This window comes from Salvelinus fontinalis, chromosome 2, assembly GCF_029448725.1.
Source record: "Salvelinus fontinalis isolate EN_2023a chromosome 2, ASM2944872v1, whole genome shotgun sequence".
In the NCBI taxonomy this organism is placed as follows: Eukaryota; Metazoa; Chordata; class Actinopteri; order Salmoniformes; family Salmonidae; genus Salvelinus; species Salvelinus fontinalis.
The window spans coordinates 50509253-50529453 of NC_074666.1; the positions used below are offsets into that span (position 1 = coordinate 50509253).

The window sequence follows — 20201 nt, forward strand, 5'->3', positions numbered from 1 at the left end:
ACACAGGCTTGAAACCCAAACAAAAGAGCGAGGAGTACCTCGAATAAATACACCGGGGCGAGACCCGTAACATACACGCACACAATGATTCTACACGGGACGAGACCCGTAATCATCTGCGCAATACAAGCAGCACGAAAGCCATAACAACACAGCACAGGTACTTACACGACTAACGGACATTGGAACAATAATCGACAGCCCAATGGTGAACCAAAGGGCACATTTATACAATTACAGTCACGGAAATGGGGACCAGGTGTGCATAATGACACAGTTCCGGAGGGATCCGTGACAACCACTTTCGTTTTTTTCCCGCCGCTTCAATTGAAAGGTGTTGCCCCAATTTATTTAGTCAGACAAATCTATGTTATTCTCACATATTTTTTAATGTAATAATTATTTGCATAATTAATGCATTGGCAAGGCCTAAAAAAATCGGAATTCTTAAATATGTTCTGTGTCCTTTAGGGTTGGGCGGTATCCAGACTGTCAAACCTTCATACTGTTCCTTTACCATGCCGGTATACTGTATTACAAGCAATGTACACAAGGGGCGCTATTTCTTTCCAAAGAAAAAAAAAGAACACAATTTCACTCATAAACAGTTTTTGGCAGCAGGGATCTTGATCCAGGAGGGGATTGATTTTCTCTGCTGTAACCAATAAGCTTAATCTTGCAAGCAAGCCACTTACAGTATACCGCCCAAGCCTAGTGTCCTCATACAAGGGTCAAAGGCAGATGCAAGTAAGCTCAACCAAAGATTTTGGAAAATCAACCCCTATGACTGTAATTCTGTACGTTTTTGCATGCTTTCTGTCACTGTTCCTCTTCAGGACTGAGAACGGTCCTCCAAGTATGCAAAGAACAGTTAAGATAACCATAACCCTATAATATGTTTGTATACTAGGCTACAGCACATACTCAGCTATTGGGTGACAACACGTAGTCAGCTACTGGGCTACAGCGCATACTCAGCTATAAACTAGAGTACATACTCAGCTATAATCTACAGTACATACTCAGCTATAAATTGCAGTACATACTCAGCTATTGGGTGACAGCACATACTTAGCTATTGGCTACAGCTTCACACAAAACGGTAACAAATAAAGCAGCACAATGAAGGCGTATATAGAACCTTTTGTGAGGGCTATATGAAGCGAGCCATTGAAACCCTTATAGCTTCTATAGTATAGCAACATTTCTTCTGGATGTAGGCTTCAGTGTTTGCTGTAGCCTAAAGGGAAGGGTCAATTCCAGGTGACTGTTACAAACGGGCTACACCGGTGGATATGTGTCCCTGAATGCGGTCAAGCCACAGAGCAAAATGTGTAATGGAAACGAATGGATTCCAGGACGTTGTTGTTTCTAAGGTCTGTTTTATACAGACGATAACACCCTGATGCAACTCCCTGATACAAAGGTGATGCACAAGACACGACAGGGGTATTAGTAAAGACATGATATTATGGTATGACAGACATGAGTGACCATAGCATGGTGACACTAGTGACTGTCGAGCAATTGTTTTTTTTTTTTTTTTTTTTTTTTTTACCTTTATTTAACTAGGCAAGTCAGTTAAGAACAAATTCTTATTTTCAATGACGGCCTAGGAACAGTGGGTTAACTGCCTGTTCAGTGGCAGAACGACAGATTTGTACCTTGTCAGCTCGGGGATTTGAACTTGCAACCTTCCGGTTACTAGTCCAACGCTCTAACCACTAGGCTACGCTGCATTGATGAGGACTCTGGTGGTTCACAGTGGTCATGGCTTTACTGTGTAATACAGAGTGGGAGATGAGTATAGGTTTCAATGGGCTGCATGCCAAATGGCTCCCTATTCCCTTTATAGTGCAATACTTTCGACCAGCGCCCACAGGGCTCTAGTACAAAGTAGTGCTTTATATAGGGAATAGAGTACCATTTGAGACATATTCGTGGTCTTTACTTGCTATTAGTACACACACACTGGTGCACTGATATCAGAGAGGGTTGCTGTGGCTCATGCAACTTGTTTTCTCGATAGGCGTGTATACAGTATAACTAATGCAAATCAGAAAAGGGTGGTGGGCGGAGATATAGGCGGACGGGCTTATTCTAATGCCTTGAATGCCCCTCCACACACACACCTCCTTATCCTCCTACCCAGCTATAATAAGCATCCCGGTATGGTGTATCAAGACAGTTTCCTGTGTGTAGTCTGGAATAGACCAGATGAGGATGTATAGAGTAATGAAATGATAGATGAGACTGTTAGTTACTCTGCAACGGGGCTGTTCAATGTCGGCCAAAACACTTCCTGGTTTTCTCTCTTAATCCTAATTTACTATCAGGTAGAAACAATAACTAGAAGTGTATTGGCCCTCCAGGACTGGAATTGAACAGCCCTGCTCTACACTGATCCTCCCACCATCCCTTCTTTAAGGCAACACCCACACAGGGCGTTTTACAATCACTTTCAACCTGGCGGGTACTGTTTCATAATGCTGGAGACACGCACAGCCGAGCTCTGTGCGTGTGTGCGTGTCCATGTGTATGCCTGTAATGTTGTCCATAGCTGTAATCTACTGAATACAAGTTAGATTTAGGGAGTGAATTAGGGAGTATTACTGAAGCGTTGTGTTCAATGACAGCAATTGAAAGAGAGTGTCAAAGTAATGTGTCTCAATAGTTCAATTTCAATATAATCCTCCATATTGTACCAGACAGTATACCCGAGAGGGTATCCTATGCCCTCCCTCTCTCGTTTCTTGGAATCTGTTCGCTTTTTCTGCCTGACACACAGACACACACACTCTGCTTCAATAATACAGTCTGCACCCAAAGCCCCAAGGTGATATAGAAAGGGTTGTAAACTATGGAGAAAGAGAGAGAGGGATAAAAAAGAGTGCGTGAAAGGGGGTGGCAGGACACTCCACAGGGGAACGTTGCGTGGGAGCTTACTGTTGGTATAGAGAGAGAGAGGGATGGAGACAGAGAAGGAGGGAGGGTGAGATGAGGCATCAACCCCTGCAGCAGAGCATCTGTTCTCTCAGCAACCATGAAGAGGGTTTAGTGAAGTTTTTACATTTTTTATTGAACCTTTATTTAACTAGGCAAGTTAGTTAAGAACAAATTCTTATTTACAATGACGGCCTACCAAAAGGCAAAAGGCCTCCCGTGGAGACAGGGGCTGGGATTAAAAATAAAAATACATAAAATAATAAATATAAGACAAAACACACATCACGACTAGAGACAACACTACATAAAAAGAGACCTAAGACAACAACATAGCAAGGCAGCAACACATGACAACACATCATGTTAGCAACATAACATGACAACAACATGGTAGAAACACAGCATGGTAGCAGCACAAAATATGGTACAAACATTATTGGGCACAGACAACAGCACAAAGGACAAGAAGGTAGAGACAACAATACTTCACGCAAAGCAGCCACAACTGTCAATAAGAGTGTCCATGATTGAGTCTTTGAATAAGGAGATTGAGATAAAACTATCCAGTTTGAGTGTTTGTTGCAGCTCGTTCCAGTCGCATACGGGTGTTGTATGTGGAGGATGAGGGCTGCAGTAGATATCTCAGATAGGGGAAGGGGCGAGTGAGGCCTAAGAGTGTTTTATAAATAAGCATCTACAGGTATACAGAGATGACCAGTTTACAGAGGAGTATAGAGTGCAGTGGTGTGTCCTGTAAGGAACATTGGTGGCAAATCTGATGGTAAAAAAAAAACATCTAGCTGCTCGAGAGCACCCTTACGCGCCGATCTATAAATTATGTCTCCGTAATCTAGCATGGGTAGGATGGTCATCTGAATCAGGGTTAGTTTAGCAGCTGGGGTGAAAGAGGAGCAATTACGATAGAGGAAACCAAGTCTAGATGTAACTTTAGCCTGTGCTGAGAGAAGGACAGTGTACCATCTAGCCATACTCCCAAGTACTTGTATCAGGGGACTACCTCAAGCTCTAAACCCTCAGAGGTAGTAATCACACCTGTGGAGAGAGGGTATTCTTCTTACCAAACCACATGACCTTTGTTTGGACATGTTCAGAACAAGGTTAAGGGTAGAGAAAGCTTGTTGCACACTAAGAAAACTTTTTTGTAGAGCATTTAACACAAAATCCGAGGAGGGGCCAGCTGAGTATAAGACTGTATCATCTGCATATAAATGGACGAGAGAGCTTCCTACTGCCTGAGCTATGTTGTTGATGTAAATTGAGAAGAGTGTGGGGCCTAGGATTGAGCCTTGGGGTACTCCCTTGGTGACAGGCAGTGGCTGAGATAGCAGATTTTCTGACTTTATACACTGTACTCTTTGAGAGAGGTAGTTAGCAAACCAGGCCAAAGACCCTTCAGAGACACCAATACTCCTTAGCCGGCCCACAATAATGGAATGATCTACTGTATCAAAAGCTTTGGCCAAGTCAATAGAAATAGCAGCAAAACATTGCTTAGAATCAAGGGCAATGTTGACATAATTGAGGACCTTTAAGGTTGCAGTGACACATCCATAACCTGAGTGGAAACCAGATTGCATACCAGAGAAAATACTATAGACAGATAGTATTATTGACAAGTTTTTCCAACACTTTTGATAAACAGTTCAAAATAGAAATAGGCCTGTAACAGTTAGGATCAGCTTGATCTCCCCCTTTAAATAAAGGATGAACTGTGGCTGCCTTCCAAGCAAGGAAACCTCCCCAGAAAGGAGAGACGGTTTAAAAAGGTCAGTGATAGGCTTGGCAATGATAGGGGCAGCAACCTTAAAGAAGAAAGGGTCTAAACCATCTGAACCAGATGTTTTTTGGGGGTCAAGTTTCAGGAGCTCCTTTAGCACCTCGAACTCAGTGACTGCCTGCAGGGAGAAACTTTGTAGCGGGGCAGAGAGAAACGAGGGAGAAGAATCGGGGTAGTTGCATTAGAAGGGTTGGGAGATGAGGAAATGTTGGACAGGCAAGGAGGCATGGTTGAGTCAAATAGGAATCCTGACTTAATGAAGTGGTGATTAAAGAGGTCAGCCATGTGCTTCTTGTCAGTAACTACCACATCATCAACTTTAAGGGACATGGGCAGCTGTGAGGAGGAGGGTTTATTCTCCAGGTCTTTAAACTGTTTTCCAGAACTTCTTAAGGTTAGACCTACAGAGAGAGAACTGCTCCTTAAAGTAACTAACTCTGGCCTTCCATATAGCCCGAGTGCACTTATTTCTCATTTGCCTGAACGAGAGCTAGTCAGCCTAAGTATGCGTGTGCCGAGCCTTTCGCCAAATGCAGTTCTTGAGGTGGAGTAACTCTGCAAGATCACGGTCGAACCAGGGGCTGAACCTGTTTTTCAATTCTCATTTTCTTTATGGGGCCTTGTTTGTTAACACTACCACTGAAAATATTTTTTAAAGATCCAAGTGTCTTTGACAGAGGGGATCAAGCTGATTCTATACCATTTTACAGATGCCAGTTCATGAAGGAATGCCTGCTCATTCACATTTTTTAGCAAGCGTCTATGACAAGTCCAGACAGGACATTTCACTGAGCAGCCATTGCGGACACAGGCTGTAAAACAGTGATCACTAAGGTCTTTACAGAAAACACCAGACTGATACCTATCAGGATTATTTGTGAGGATAACATCAAGAAGAGTAGCATTTTCTGCATGTTTGAATTCATACCTTGTGGGATTGGTAATAATCTGATAAAGATTTAGGGAGTCCCATTGCTTTAGGACTTGGTCAGATGGTTTATGTCCCAGTTTAGGTCACCTAGCAAGACAAATTCAGACTTAGTGAAATGGGCAGGGAAGTTAGTGTTCTCTTCACTGAGCTAGACCAACATGGCCAAAAGAGCCTTAGTTGCCTGATGTCAAATGAAGTACACTGAATCTGACAGACCCTAAACCTGAAGGTCTGGAACCGTGTTCATAAAATATCTTCGAGTGCTGATCTAGGATCAGGTCTCCCCTCTTATTCATTAGGATTTAAAAGGCAATCTGACCCTCGATCATCAGTCCTACTCTGAAACGCTTTATGAATAAGTGCCCTGGAGAGTAGAGACTCTCTAGTGGTCTGGATATGACATCAGTTAGTCGATAAAATTGTCCTCTCTTGTCAAGGACAGAGATGGTGCCTCGTTGATGTGCTCAATCTGTAGTATCAAAGACCAATCTTTTCCACTGGAGGAAGTGAACAAATTATTGTAATTGGGGAGGTTGTTGCTTTCTTTAAATTGTCTGATGGTCAAACAACTCAACTTCCAAGGTCTTTGTAGATTGAAAGAAATTAAAACAATTGCACATTATTCATGTTGAGTACACATTTGCATCTCACGAATTCAACCCATAAGTACTGTGAGTATCACAGAGTTTAAGCAGTCATTTTAGTCATTCGCTCTCTCTCACTTCCTCTCTCTCTCCCCAACAGCACTGCTAGCAATTCGAACCGGAGCACGCCCACTTGCTCGCCCGTCCTGCGCCATCGCTCTCGCTCACCCACGCCCCAGCAGAGCCTGGACCCCAGTGGTGAGAACATGGTGGAGAAGGGCCACTCGGACCCCTCCTCTGACAAGGACAAGTCCCCCTCCACCATAGAGCAGGTGGTGCAGCGCACCTACAGTCAGTCGGTACACTCCACCACACGCAGCCACGGGGGCAAGAACTCCAAGGTGAGCATGTGTGCCTGGACCAAACACACACTGGACGAAACACACATTCATGGGCCAAAACACAATTGTGTATTGGTGGAGAAAATGTACGTAGTAACACACTCAATTAATTCAAAGGTTAAGGTAACACACCCATTCCAGGAGTGTTTCCCCCTATCTCAGACCTGTCGTCCTAACTTAGTTTAACTTCTTTGGTAATTAGAGAAACAACCATGCCCTGGTCTGGACCCAGGTGCAAGTATGGACATGACACAAACACATAGCCATCACATGACATCTCTAGCCTCTCTAGCCCCACCCACTGCATATCATCACAGTAGTTTGCCTTTTAGGACTTCTGATCCGCTGTACCTAAAAGTAATCCACACTCTCACAACAAATGAAACAGCAGCGATCTTTGTACAAATGGTATGATTGATTACTTTCTCCCACTGAAATCCATTTACTGTAGAATATACCCCAATGCGGGCTGTCAGAATGAAATTGACAAGGTCCATCTGTAAAAAAAAAAATCTCTGCCATTCGGTAGTGGATTTGGATCTTTGTCAAGTACTCAAGTAGGAGTACATTCGGAGAGTATTACAGCCTTATTCTAAAATGGATTAAATAAAATATTTTCCTCATCAATCTACACACAATACCCCATAATGACAAAGTGAAAAGAGATTTTGACAGAAATACCTTTGCATATGTATTCAGAACCTTTGCTATGAGACTCAAAATTGAGCTCAGGTGCATCCTGTTTCCATTGATCATCCTTGAGATGTTTCTACATCTTGATTGGAGTCCACCTGTGGTAATTCAATTGATTGGACATGATTTTGAAAGGCACACACCTGTCTATATAAGGACCGACAGTTGACAGTGCATGTCAGAGCAAAAACCAAGCCATGAGGTCAAAGGAATTGTTCGTAGAGCTCCGAGACAGGATTCTGTCGAGGAACAGATCTGGGGAAGGGTACCAAAATATGTCTGCAGCATTGAGAGGTCCCCAAGAACACAGTGGCCTCCATCGTTCTTAAATGGAAGAAGTTTGAAACCACCAACACTCCTCCTAGAGCTGGCCACCCGCCCAAACTGAGCAATCGGGGGATAAGAGCCTTGGTATGGGAGGTGACCAAGAATCTGATGGTCACTCTGACAGAGCTCCAGAGTTCCTCTGTGGAGATGGGAGAACCTTCCAGAAGGACAACAATCTCTGCAGCACTCCACCAATCAGGCCTTTATGGTAGAGTGGCCAGACGGAAGCCACTCCTCAGTAAAAGGCACGACAGCCCACTTGGAGTTTGCCAAAAAGCGTGTCACGTCTGGAGGAAACCTGGGACCATCCCTACATTGAAGCATTGTGATGGCAGCATCATGCTGTACGGATGTTTTTCAGCGGCAGGGACTGGGAAACTAGTCAGGATCCAGGGAAAGATGAACGGAGCAAAGTACAGAGAGATCCTTGATGAAAACCTTCTCCAGAGCGCTCAGCACCTCAGCATGGGGCGGAGGTTCACCTTCCAACAGGAAAACGACACTAAGCACACAACCAAGACAACGCGGGAGGGGCTTCGGGACAAGTCTCTGAATGTCCTTGAGGGGCCCTGCCAGAGCCCGGACTTCAACCCAATCGAACATCTCTGGGGAGACCTGAAAATAGCTGTGCAGCAATGCTCCTCATCCAACCTGACAGAGCTTGAGAGGATCTGCAGAGAAGAATGGGAGAAACTCCCCAAATACAGGTGTGCCAAGCTTGTAGTGTCATACCCAAGAATACTCGAGGCTGTAATTACTTCCAAATGTGCGTCAACAAAGTACTGAGTAAACGGTCTGAATACTTTTGTAAATGTGATACGTTTTTTATTTTTAATACATTTGCAAAAATGTCTAAACTTGTTTTTGCTCTGTTATTATGGAGTATTGTGTGTAGATTGAGGGGGGAAACTATTTAAATCACTGTAACGTAACAATGTGGAAAAAGTGAAGGGGTCTGAATACTTTCCGAATGCACTGTATATCATAGTAAGGTTCTTCTCAACCTTTTTCATATCCCATTCCATGCTGATGTTGCCTCACTTCCACCCTCAGGAGTTGACTTGTCCGTCACTTGTCATGCTTTCGTTTGCCATGTTTACTTTTGAGACATGGTTGTCACATTTCTTCACCACCTGAACAATCATAAAACCCCCCACAAGCCAAGTCTGTAACTTGAAACGTTTTTGTTCCTTATATATATAGTTGCTCTTTTTGTTCTAGTTTTCTGATTTTCTTTGTTCTTCTTCTCATGCATGCTAGTCTCACAAGCGACTTTCCAAAGTAAGCATCACTCTTTTTCTGTTTTTCTCCTCCCTCCTTCTAGCTTGTACTCATGCCTCGTGACTTGCCCAATATCCCTGCGATAGGCTAACTGTTTTTCCTTTATGCCACCCTACATTATGCTAAGCTAACGTGCACCTCTATCCTTACCTATCCTACCCTATGCAATCCCGCCCTACTCTACCTGATGAGACTACCCAACACTCTCAATGCTAAATTATGTTAGCCTTACCTAGCTTACCCTTTGCTAACCAACTATATTAGCCTACCCTTGCACTGACCTGATCTCATCTCCCTCATGCCATGCTAGCTAGAAGCGTTAACTCATAATGTGTTTTTTATGCTGCTAAAGCAGATGTTAAAATGGTTAATCATGGTAACCGGAAACCCTCAGACTATTCAACATTACCCTAAATTACTGTTGCTCATCTTTCCATGCCTCGATCACACTGCATTATCCCATCCTACCTTAAAGGTACACTCATCAATATGATGTCATCATACAGCGCTGGGGGCCACTTTCTGTTTACAGAAAGAATTAAAATCTGCCAAGACTGACACTATTGGCTCTTTTCAATTCATGAACTCCCTTGAGACATGTCCATCATACAAAGCAGGGTCACTTCCTGCTTACAGACATAAAAAACGACTGAACTCTAGTGGTCTTTAAGCAGGAAGTGACCCTGCTTTGTATGACGTCAAATTGCAGTGTACCTTTCATCCACCCATCTCTACATTTTAACTGCATACATAAGACTGAAGTTCGCTACCTTATTACTGCAGGTTACCGCTGGATTTCATAACACACTACTAAACGGGAGATTACACGGAGCGCCAAGCTAAAATAACTCTGCTTGCAACTAATAAACAGTGTGATGAAACTAGCAGACCAGCTGATCTGACACTGTTAAGGTGTCAAGCCAGCTTGATACTGGACAGTGGAAATGGCGTGGTAAATGGTCATTTTCTGCGTTTACTACTCCCGCCCCAATGAAACATACTATCAGGAACAGCGAAATCGAAAAAGATACATGGAAGAATATGACATATTACAACTGAAAAAATTATTTTCACTGGAAATTTAGTATATGTCAATTTCTTGGATTTAGTCAACACGTTTATTTACAGACAAGTCGCCTACTTAGCCAAATTATGCCTACAGCGAGGCTACTCTTCTGCAAAAATAAAGTTATTGTAGACAATTTTAATGAATTACCACATTGTAAAGGAAAGTGATACGTAATGCAACATGTGTGATAGACAATTTAGATATCATTATAAAACAAAGCACTCTGCAGCTGATTCTTTGGTGAAGATAACGACATCCAAATAATAAGAGGTTACTCTCCCTACCATATTTCCTTCAAATTCAGACATTGTTTCTTCAATAAAGTACAATATGCCACTGTAGACATACTGGCCTGGGAGAAAATATAAAGGTTCACTATTGAGTGTTAGCACGTTGTTCTAAAAATAAAGAAATGTCCGCTATTCACAGCATAGGAAATGTTACTCTTCACTCCCAGCCTACCCGCAAACAAGATTTAATAAAAACAATATCATTTGTGCAACTTTAAATAACTACTAGAATACAATATCAATTTACAGTGCACTCGGAAAGTATTCAGACTCCTTCTCCACATTTTGTTACGTTACAGCGGTATTATAAAATAGATTCTATAGTTTTTTCCCCCTCATCAATCTACAAACAATACCCCATAATGACGAAGCAAAAACAGTTTGAGAGATTTTTAAAAATGTATTTAAAATAACAGAAATACCTTATTTTTAAAAGTATACCCAGTCTGAGGTACTAAGCGCTCTGGAGCAGGTTGTCATTTCTCTGTACTTTGCTCCGTTTAGCTTTCCCTCGATCCGGACTAGTCTCCCAGTACCTGCCACTGAAAAACATCACCACAGCATGATGCTGCCACCACCGTGCTTCACCGTAGGAATGGTATTGGCCAGGTCTGAGAGTACATTAGGTTTCCTCCAGATGTGACGCTTGACATTCAGGCCAAAGAAGTCAATATTGGTTTCATCAGACCAGAGAATCTTGTTTCTCATGGTCTGAGAGTCCTTAGGTGCCTTTTGGCAAACTCCAAGCAGGCTGTCGTGCCTTTTACTGAGGAGTGGCTTCCGTCAGCCACTCTACCATAAAGGCCTGATTGGTGGAGTGCTGCAGAGATGGTTGTCCTTCTGGATGGTTCTCCCATCTCCACAGAGGAACTAGATCCCTACAGGGTGACCATTGGATTCTTGGTCACCTCCCTGACCAAGGCCCTTATCCCCCGATTGCTCAGTTTGGCCGGGCGGCCAGCTCTAGGAAGAGTGTTGGTAGTTCCAAACTTCTTCCATTTAAGAATGATGGAGGCCACTGTGTTCTTGGGGACCTCTCAATGCTGCAGAAATGTTTTGGTACCCTTCCCCAGATCTGTTCCTCGACACAATCCTGTCTCCGAGCGCTCGACGGACAATTCCTTCGACCTCATGGCTTGGTTTTTGCTCTGACATGCACTGTCAACTTTAACCTATGTAAATAAGGTATTTCTGTTTTTATATTTAATACATTTGCAAAAATGTCTAAAAATCTGTTTTCGCTTTGTCATTGTGGGGTATTGTGTGTAGATTGAGGAGGGGAAAAACTGGATACTTTCCAGATGCACAGTAGTTTCAAGTGTCTAATGTGTAGCCAACCGTTCAGGACTATTTCCTTTCCCCCTCTTGATAAGAAATGTTTTATTAGGACAAGTAAAATCATTAATGGATTAAATAAATTGCAAACAAAAAATGTATCCTGCTCCATGATTTCTTCCGTTCATATAATGTTTGGGTTGTTTCGTTGCCATAATAGATTTTCCGTGGTGAACGAGGAAATTAAATACATTATTTCAGTTGTTTGGAATGATTGTCGAAGAGATTAATCGCCCCCCTTTCGTCTGCTTAAATAGCCAGATTGAAATGTGCCAATGATAATACCCACCAGAAAACAAAATCGTCTTGATAAATGTTAGTTGCAATCAATCAGGACTAGAACATAACCCCGACGTCTGCGATATGGAGCGGTAAATCAGTGGTGGATGATGGTTGAAACTGAGATCAGCTCTGCGGGGGATTTTAGAGCGTATTGATGGTATAACGAGAGATCAGCTGGTGATAACCTAGTGGCCATCAGTGGTTGCAATTGGCTCAGAGTCTATTCTAAGAGTTGGCTATACTAAGAGTATACTAACGTATACTTGGTTGTGACCATAAGGCCTTTGTTATCTTAACCTTCTTTCACTTCTCTTGACCTTGCCTAACCCCTTCTCAAGGTTGTGTTCATTAGGGCACGCAACATAACATGTTTTAAAACGTTTTGCAACGAAAATGAATGTTTCTTATTGAACAATGCCAGATAGTCCCTGCCGTTCTCAGTGGGCTCTCTTCTGTTTTGTGCCTAATGAACATGACCTAGCCTTCCTACCCTACTCTAACACTCTTTCCTGACAACATCATGATCCCCTATGTGGCCCTCTGTGTGAAATGTTCTGTGTTACAGGTACTGAAGTTGCCCCTAGATGCTGATCTTGGGTCAGTTTTGTATTTTCCCCATTAATGGTTAAGGTTGGGGGAAGCTGATCCTAGATCTGTACCTAAGGGAAACTTCACCTCAGAGCTACTGTTCATACTGTTTCTTTACTTTGATGGAGTACCACGCTGTATGAGTGAAGTCTGTTCTGTGGTGTTTTGTAGCATTGCTGTGGTACCAGGACAGACCCCGAGCATGAGTATTTGAAGGCATGTACGCACACACACATACACACAGATGCACACGCACACTACTTCGCCTCCCACCAACCACCGCTAGCTTGTAATAATTTCTGAACAAGCTAACATATGGAAGGGAAAAAGTTGAAATATATATTTTTGGGGTGTTTTGACACTTTATTCAGACAGTGAGAAAATGATGTGGGGAGACAGGAAAGTGGGAGAAACAGTGTAAAGAGTGGACGCGGGGATTGGACCGTGTTCTCCAGTGGGGAGTTGTACATGTGACATGTGTCAGGGAGTGTTACCGGTACACCATGGCTCGGCACATGGAAGGAGAAAGTAATAGACATTCACCGTTAGTCACTATCCTCTTAGTTGGAGGAGCACACACTCACCACACACTCACCACACACTCACCACACACTCACCACACACTCATATCTTCAGCCTCTCCAGCCTCTGAGTTAGAACAAATGGGACACAAGGAACATAATCGACAGCCTCAAACGGCTTGACTCCCTTTTGGAACACCATAACAGCTAACGACAAACCATCCACATTCCAACTCTGTCATTCCTTCCAGTGTATGTCATACTGTATGTAATATGCAGGGCCTTCAGAAAGTTTTCACACCTCTTTCACGTTTTCTACATTTTGTTGTGTTACAGCCTGAATTTTAAATGAGATTTTGTGTCACTGATCTACACACAATACCCCATGATGTCAAAGTGGAATTGTTTTTACACATTTCTACAATTGAGTCAATAAGTATTCAACCCTTTTGTTATGGCAAGCCTAAATAAGTTCTAGAGTAAATATTTGCTTAACTAGTCAAATAAGTTCCATGTCAAATAGTAAGGTTTAATATGATTTTTAATGACTACCCCATCTCTGTACCCTTCAGGCAAACAGTGAATTTCAAGCACTGATTCAACCACAAAGACAATGGAGGTTTTCCAATGCCTCACAAAGAAGGGCACCTATTTGTAGATGGGTATAAAAACATTGAATATACCTTTGAGCATGGTGAAGTTATGAATTACTATTTGGATGGTGTATCAATATACCCAGTTATTACAAAGATACAGGCGCACTCTTGGTGTGACAGCACTGAACCAGCCCCCATGCACGTGGTGGTAACCAACCAGGTTGGTTACCACCACGTGCATGGGGGCTGGTTCAGTGCTGTCACACCAAGTCTCGGTGCGGTGGAAGTCCAGGGAATGTGCATACTCGTCCAGCCCGTCACAGATGAACATGACCTTGCCTTCATCGCACTCGAAGGTGGGCAGCACCTTGGTCTCGGGGTAGAGAGTGTGGACGATCTCCAGGAGGCTGATCTTCAGGTTCAGCATGAGGTTGAGCTCTTTGAAGGGCAGTGGGAACAGGAAGTAGACATGATTGTGCTCGCGCTCCTCTGCCCAGTCCATGATGAACTTCTGCACGGCCACAGACTTCCCTGCTCCGCATTGGCATGATTGGTTGACGGTAGGTGGGTGCGGGAGGTCCTGTTGAAACACAAACTCATTTCCTTGACAACTTCCTTCACAACAGCTCTGTGCTGTTTCGTGAAGCGCAAGAAGTATGAATGCCCTGACTTCTGCAGAGGCCGTATCGCCATAAATGCTGCACTGCCAATGCAGACGTCAGATTGACAATGCATTGCCTTTTAGGCTATTACAACGAAAAGGCAGCAGACAGATCTAAAGTATGTTTTATCAGGGAAGTTTGGTAGGGTGACTTGATCTACACACAATACCCCATGATGTCAAAGTGGAATTGTTTTTACACATTTCTACAATTGAGTCAATAAGTATTCAACCCTTTTGTTATGGCAAGCCTAAATAAGTTCTAGAGTAAATATTTGCTTAACTAGTCAAATAAGTTCCATGTCAAATAGTAAGGTTTAATATGATTTTTAATGACTACCCCATCTCTGTACCCTTCAGGCAAACAGTGAATTTCAAGCACTGATTCAACCACAAAGACAATGGAGGTTTTCCAATGCCTCACAAAGAAGGGCACCTATTTGTAGATGGGTATAAAAACATTGAATATACCTTTGAGCATGGGGAAGTTATGAATTACTATTTGGATGGTGTATCAATATACCCAGTTATTACAAAGATACAGGCGTTATTCCTAACTGAGTTGCTGGAGAGGCAAGAAACCGCTCTGAAATTTCACAACAGTTGCAGAGTTTATTGGCTGTGATAGAAGAAAACTAAAGATGGATCAGCAACATTGTAGTTACTCCACAATACTAAACTAAATGGCAGAATGAAAAGAAGGAACCCCGTACAGAATACAAGTATTCCAAAAGATGCATCATGTTATGCGTATGCTTGTCATCGACAAGGACTAGTTTTTTAGGATAAAAAGAAACAAATCAGAGCTAAGCACAGGAAAAATAATAATGGGCAAATATTGTACAATCCAGGTGTGAAAAGCTCTTAGAGACTTACCCAGAAAGACTCACAGCTGTAATCACTGCCAAAGGTGATTCGACAAATGTATTTATCCAGGGGGTTGAATAATTATCTAATCAAGATAAATTCATTTTTTATTTTCAATTAATTCAACAAAATAAAAATATAATTTTTCTTCCACTTTGACATTAGAGTATTTTGTCTAGATCATTGACAAAAAATGGTAACTACTTTCCGAAGGCACTGCATGTCTGTATGTGTCATCTTAACTCTCTCGTCTCTCATTTGCATGACCACTTTTGTCTGTGTGTTTATTTTCTTTCCAGTATGACAGACTAAAACTGATTAAAGTAAGCGCTCATCTTTTCTTTAACCCTCCATAGACCTCTTAAACCTCCATAGCCCTCTTAAACTTGACCCCTGCTTGTGACGATATTTCACCTCACCGCCTAGCTCAACCTACTTATCCTTGGTTCAGTGTGCTCCGAACGTGAATCTCCTAGCGGGTGTAACTGGTTACAATGACGTCGTGGTTAGGTTGCGTACTCGTTGTTGGACATCCACTCCCTTTTTATATTTTTTCTTTATTGGAGAGGTATTGAGCAAAATGAGATGTAGGGAGAAACAGAATTGAAAGTTGCAGGGCAGGTTTACAACCCATGATCAGACAGGCAATAGGTCATCTGGTGTCAGCAGCACTACCACTGGACCAGACCCCAGAACATTTGAGTCTTTCTTGACCTCATCATGGTTGTAACAGAGACCAGTTGGTTGTCGTCTGGTTATAGGTTGTTTTCTCAACTACAAAACAAGTTAACAACCAGAAAAATCATCAAGAGGATGTTGAAGTTCGGTTGTTTTATGTGTAATACGGATGATTCATTTGTAACAGAATATTTTTTACACACTTGAAGGCAGCTTGTTGTAAGCTGCTATCATAAGAGGCCTTCATACATACAGTTGAAGTCGGAAGTTTACACACACCTTAGCCAAATACATTTAAACTCAGTTTTCACAATTCCTGACATTTAATCCTAGTAAAAATACCCTGTCTTAGGTCAGTTAGGATCACCACTTTATTTTAAGAATGTGAAATGTCAGAATAATAGTAGAGAGAATTATTTATTTCAGCTTTTATTTCTTTCATCACATTCCCAGTGGGTCAGAAGCCTTTGGAAATTGCTCCCAAGGATGAACCAGACTTGTGGAGGTCTACAATTTTTTTTCTGAGGTCTTGGCTGATTTCTTTTGATTTTCCCGTGATGTCAAGCAAAGAGGCACTGAGTTTGAAGGTATGCCTTGAAATACATCCCCATGTACAACTCCAATTGACTCAAATTATGTCAATTAGCCTATCAGAAGCTTCTAAAGCCATGACATAATTTTCTGGAATTTTCCAAGCTGTTTAAAGGCACAGTCAACTTAGTGTATGTAAACTTCTGACCCACTGGAATTGTGATACAGTGAATTATAAGTGAAATAATCTGTCTGTTAACAATTGTTGGAAAAATTGCTCGTGTCGTGCACAAAGTAGATGTCCTAACCGACTTGCCAAAACTATAGTTTGTTAACAAGAAATTTGTGGAGTGGTTGAAAAACGAGTTTTAATGACTCCAACCTAAGTGTATGTAAACTTCTGACTTCAACTGTATCTAGAATGCTCTATATTCCCTACATAGTGCACTGCTTTTGAGTAGAACCCTATGGACCCTGGTAAAAAGTAGTGCACTATAGGGAATCTGGTGCCATTTAGGATGCACACCTAGTCTTAAAGTCTACTACAATATCATATATGGACAAGATCTCTTCCTATCAATAATTGAACTTTTGAATGTCATCATTACCCCCCCAGTTATTAATATGCAGCCCATTGCTGCTCTCTTGTGGTGTATATGAGTATTGACTTTTATATTTACTTCTTACATACTTTTCTAAGGTTTTGTTAGCAGTGTGACAGACTAGTGGGTTATTCTGTATAAGTTGTGGAAGCTCTTTTGTGTGTGCACTAACCCATGTGTCATGTTTCTTATCTTTTTTTTGTCTCCTTCACCTTGATGTTTGTAACCACAGAAAAGCCAGAGCTGGTACAACGTAAGTCCCTACCTCTTCTCCTACCTCTTCTGGATGAGCTGTTTTGTTACTGTGTGTGAAATGTTGCATGTTTCGTTGGCACAGTGGGTTGGAGCAAGGCGCTTGCATTTGTGAGTTTGATTCCCACATGGTGTGTGTGTGTGTGTGTGTGTGTGTGTGTGTGTGTGTGTGTGTGTGTGTGTGTGTGTGTGTGTGTGTGTGTGTGTGTGTGTGTGTGTGTGTGTGTGTGTGTGTGTGTGTGTGTGTGTGTGTGTGTGTGTGTGAAGTTGCTCGGGATAAAAGCATTTGTTAAAATTACCATTACGATCATATATACAGTATTTCAAAGTGATACGGGTGAGACAGGTCTTCATGTTGTCTGACCGTGTTGTACTTTGTCAGTTGATTGATGGCTGATTGTTGGGTATCATGCTATACCTCTTCGAATCTTTCTTCGATTGCTGCTATTGGCTGAGCATGAGAACAGTAATCATTTTTAACAAAGGATGAAAGCGTTTGAATTCTGTTGACTTGCAACCCAACAACACCCAAAACCAACATGAAGCGAAAGGTGTGACACATTTTCCCATTTTTAACACATATTTCTGAGGCAGGCAATCTCATGTTGAATGATTTGATGTGAATGAATGATGTGCTGCATGGACACCTCACCTAGGCTACTTTGCTTCTTCTCCATATATCATTTTAAAATAGAAGTCATGGGGAAACCAATAGCGAGAACAGTTGCTCTGCAGATTTGAAAAGACCTGCCTTTGAAGTACTTCCCCTACAAATGATCTATCAGCACGTACCTGGGAATGATGACATTCATTATTCATATGAAATTATGAATTCACTTTTAATCCCAACAAATAAATGCAAATCAAGGCTCATTTAAATGCCATTAAAGTAAACATGGACATTTCCTCAATTTGTGATTCACCTGGTGAATAGGGAACACACATGTAACAATGGAGTTGCCTCGTGGTATATTTTTCCCATGGGAAATGGAGAGAGATTGGAGACAAATGACATTCAGTGTGAGATGACGTTGTTCTGTCATGTTTTCTGTGTGTGTATGTATGTGTTTGCGTGCTTCTATGTCTGTGTATATGTGTGTGTGTGCTGAAGACGTTTGTGTATGCATCTGACTGCAACCATGGCCTGTGTGCCCTTGGACTGCAGATAAGCAGTGAAGCTGACAAAAGGTCCATTGTGGAGCGATCAGTCGATCGCCCCACCACCCTCTGATGAATCAAGCTGACTTTTGTTCAGTGTATCAGGATTGCGTACCAAATGACACCCTATTCCCTACACAGTGCAATACTTTTGACCAGTGTCCCTTGTCCCCTGGTCAAAAGTAGTGCACTATAGGGAATGGGGTGCAATTTGGGACGCCATCACTGAATGAGCCTGATCAATGCAGATCCAACCCCATGACTAGCATTACCAGCCTCAGTCATTCCCACGCCTGCCTTTTTCTGTTTTTAGTTACCAAGTCTGCAGTATATTATATGAACATTACTGTGTATTTGAATTTTCATGTACTGTATTGGCTGTGCTGACGACCAGGATTTGTCCAATAACAAATGCTTGTTTCTTTTGTCCGTTGCATTACAGTGTGCCGGATTTAGTTCATGGTGGTGAATATGTAGTGTGATGCACTTCCTGTTTCTGAATATCAACAGGAAGTGTGAATTAGGGAGATGTGAATTAGGGACACTGTTTTTTACAGTGTCATATGAGAGTTGAGTTGTTAGTCCATTGAACAAACATGGTAGCCTACATTTGTACTTTACATTTCGTGCTGTCTGTCACCTTTGGGCCTTTGGTGGTGTAGTAAGACTGGGATTGCACTCCAGCAGCGTTCTCCTCAGCAAAACATCACTGACGCTTGAGTAAAGTTACACATTCTGTCATACACCGAAATCTCAGTGCAAGGCCCTTCATGTGGTGTGCAGTAAAGTCACAAAGCAGAATTTTGCTAAGCCTCTTTGGAGTGGGCCTATAGTGAGTGTAGAGTGTTAATCCAACCTAACTGGACTCCAGTGATTTACGGCGGCATGACTTGCATCCAGGTCAGTGTGTCCAGGTCATGCCTGATTGGATATAGATGAGGTGTGTCTGAACCTAACGGTCTGTAGTGGCTGTAAAACAAACCGATTCTTTGGCCATAAACCACAGTATGACTGAGCAGCTGAGAAGCCATTTTAGGTATTGTTATTTGTTTATTTACTAGGATCCCCATTAGCTGTTCCAGAAGCAATGTCCCTGGGTCCAAAACGTCTTGTATTTACTGTTTACAGTCTGTGTGGTTCAATTTCAAGTTTTAATAGTCGTATGTACGGGATACACGTGGTATACACCGTCCAACGGAATATTTACTTGCAGGCTCCTTGACAATACAAAAACAATAATAAAATATAAGAATATGAACTTAAGTAAATGGCTCAGTAGAATAGAATAAACATTTTTAGCATAAGTATATTACAGGAAGGCACAACATTATAGGCGACATTATGAGGATAGGCTACATTATGAGGATAGGCTACATTATGAGGATATGCTACATTATGAGGATAGGCTACATTATGAGGATAGGCTACATTATGAGGATAGGATGCATTATGAGGATAGGCTACATTATGAGGATAGGCTACATTATGAGAATAGGCTACATTATGAAGATAGCCTACATTATGAGGATAGGCTACATTATGAGGATAGCCTACATTATGAGGATAGGCTACATTATGAGGATAGGCTACATTGTGAGGATAGGCTACATTATGAGGATAGGCTACATTATGAGGATAGGCTACATTATGAGGATAGGTTACATTTTGAGGATAGGATACATTATGAGGATAGGATACATTATGAGGATAGGATACATTATGAGGATTGGCTACATTAAAGCAAATCAAATGAAATCACATTTTATTGGTCACATAGATATGGTTAGCAGATGTTAATGCGAGTGTAGCG

The 20201-nt window shown here is 42.0% G+C and overlaps 1 protein-coding gene across 3 annotated transcripts in view; it reads left to right on the forward strand.

Annotated features, from left to right (window-relative positions):
* Window positions 1–20201, forward strand: part of LOC129820278 (protein Aster-B-like) — a 180456-nt gene that overhangs the window by 132060 nt on the left and 28195 nt on the right. For 2 of the 3 annotated variants that reach the window (XM_055877349.1, XM_055877342.1), the window contains exons 3-4: window positions 6420–6660; window positions 17214–17234. In XM_055877349.1, coding sequence (XP_055733324.1) covers window positions 6420–6660; window positions 17214–17234 — 262 coding nt within the window. Of the gene's footprint in view, window positions 1–6419; window positions 6661–8940; window positions 8962–12696; window positions 12742–15469; window positions 15494–17213; window positions 17235–20201 lie in introns of all 3 variants that reach the window. The other variant, XM_055877357.1, reaches the window with a different exon arrangement.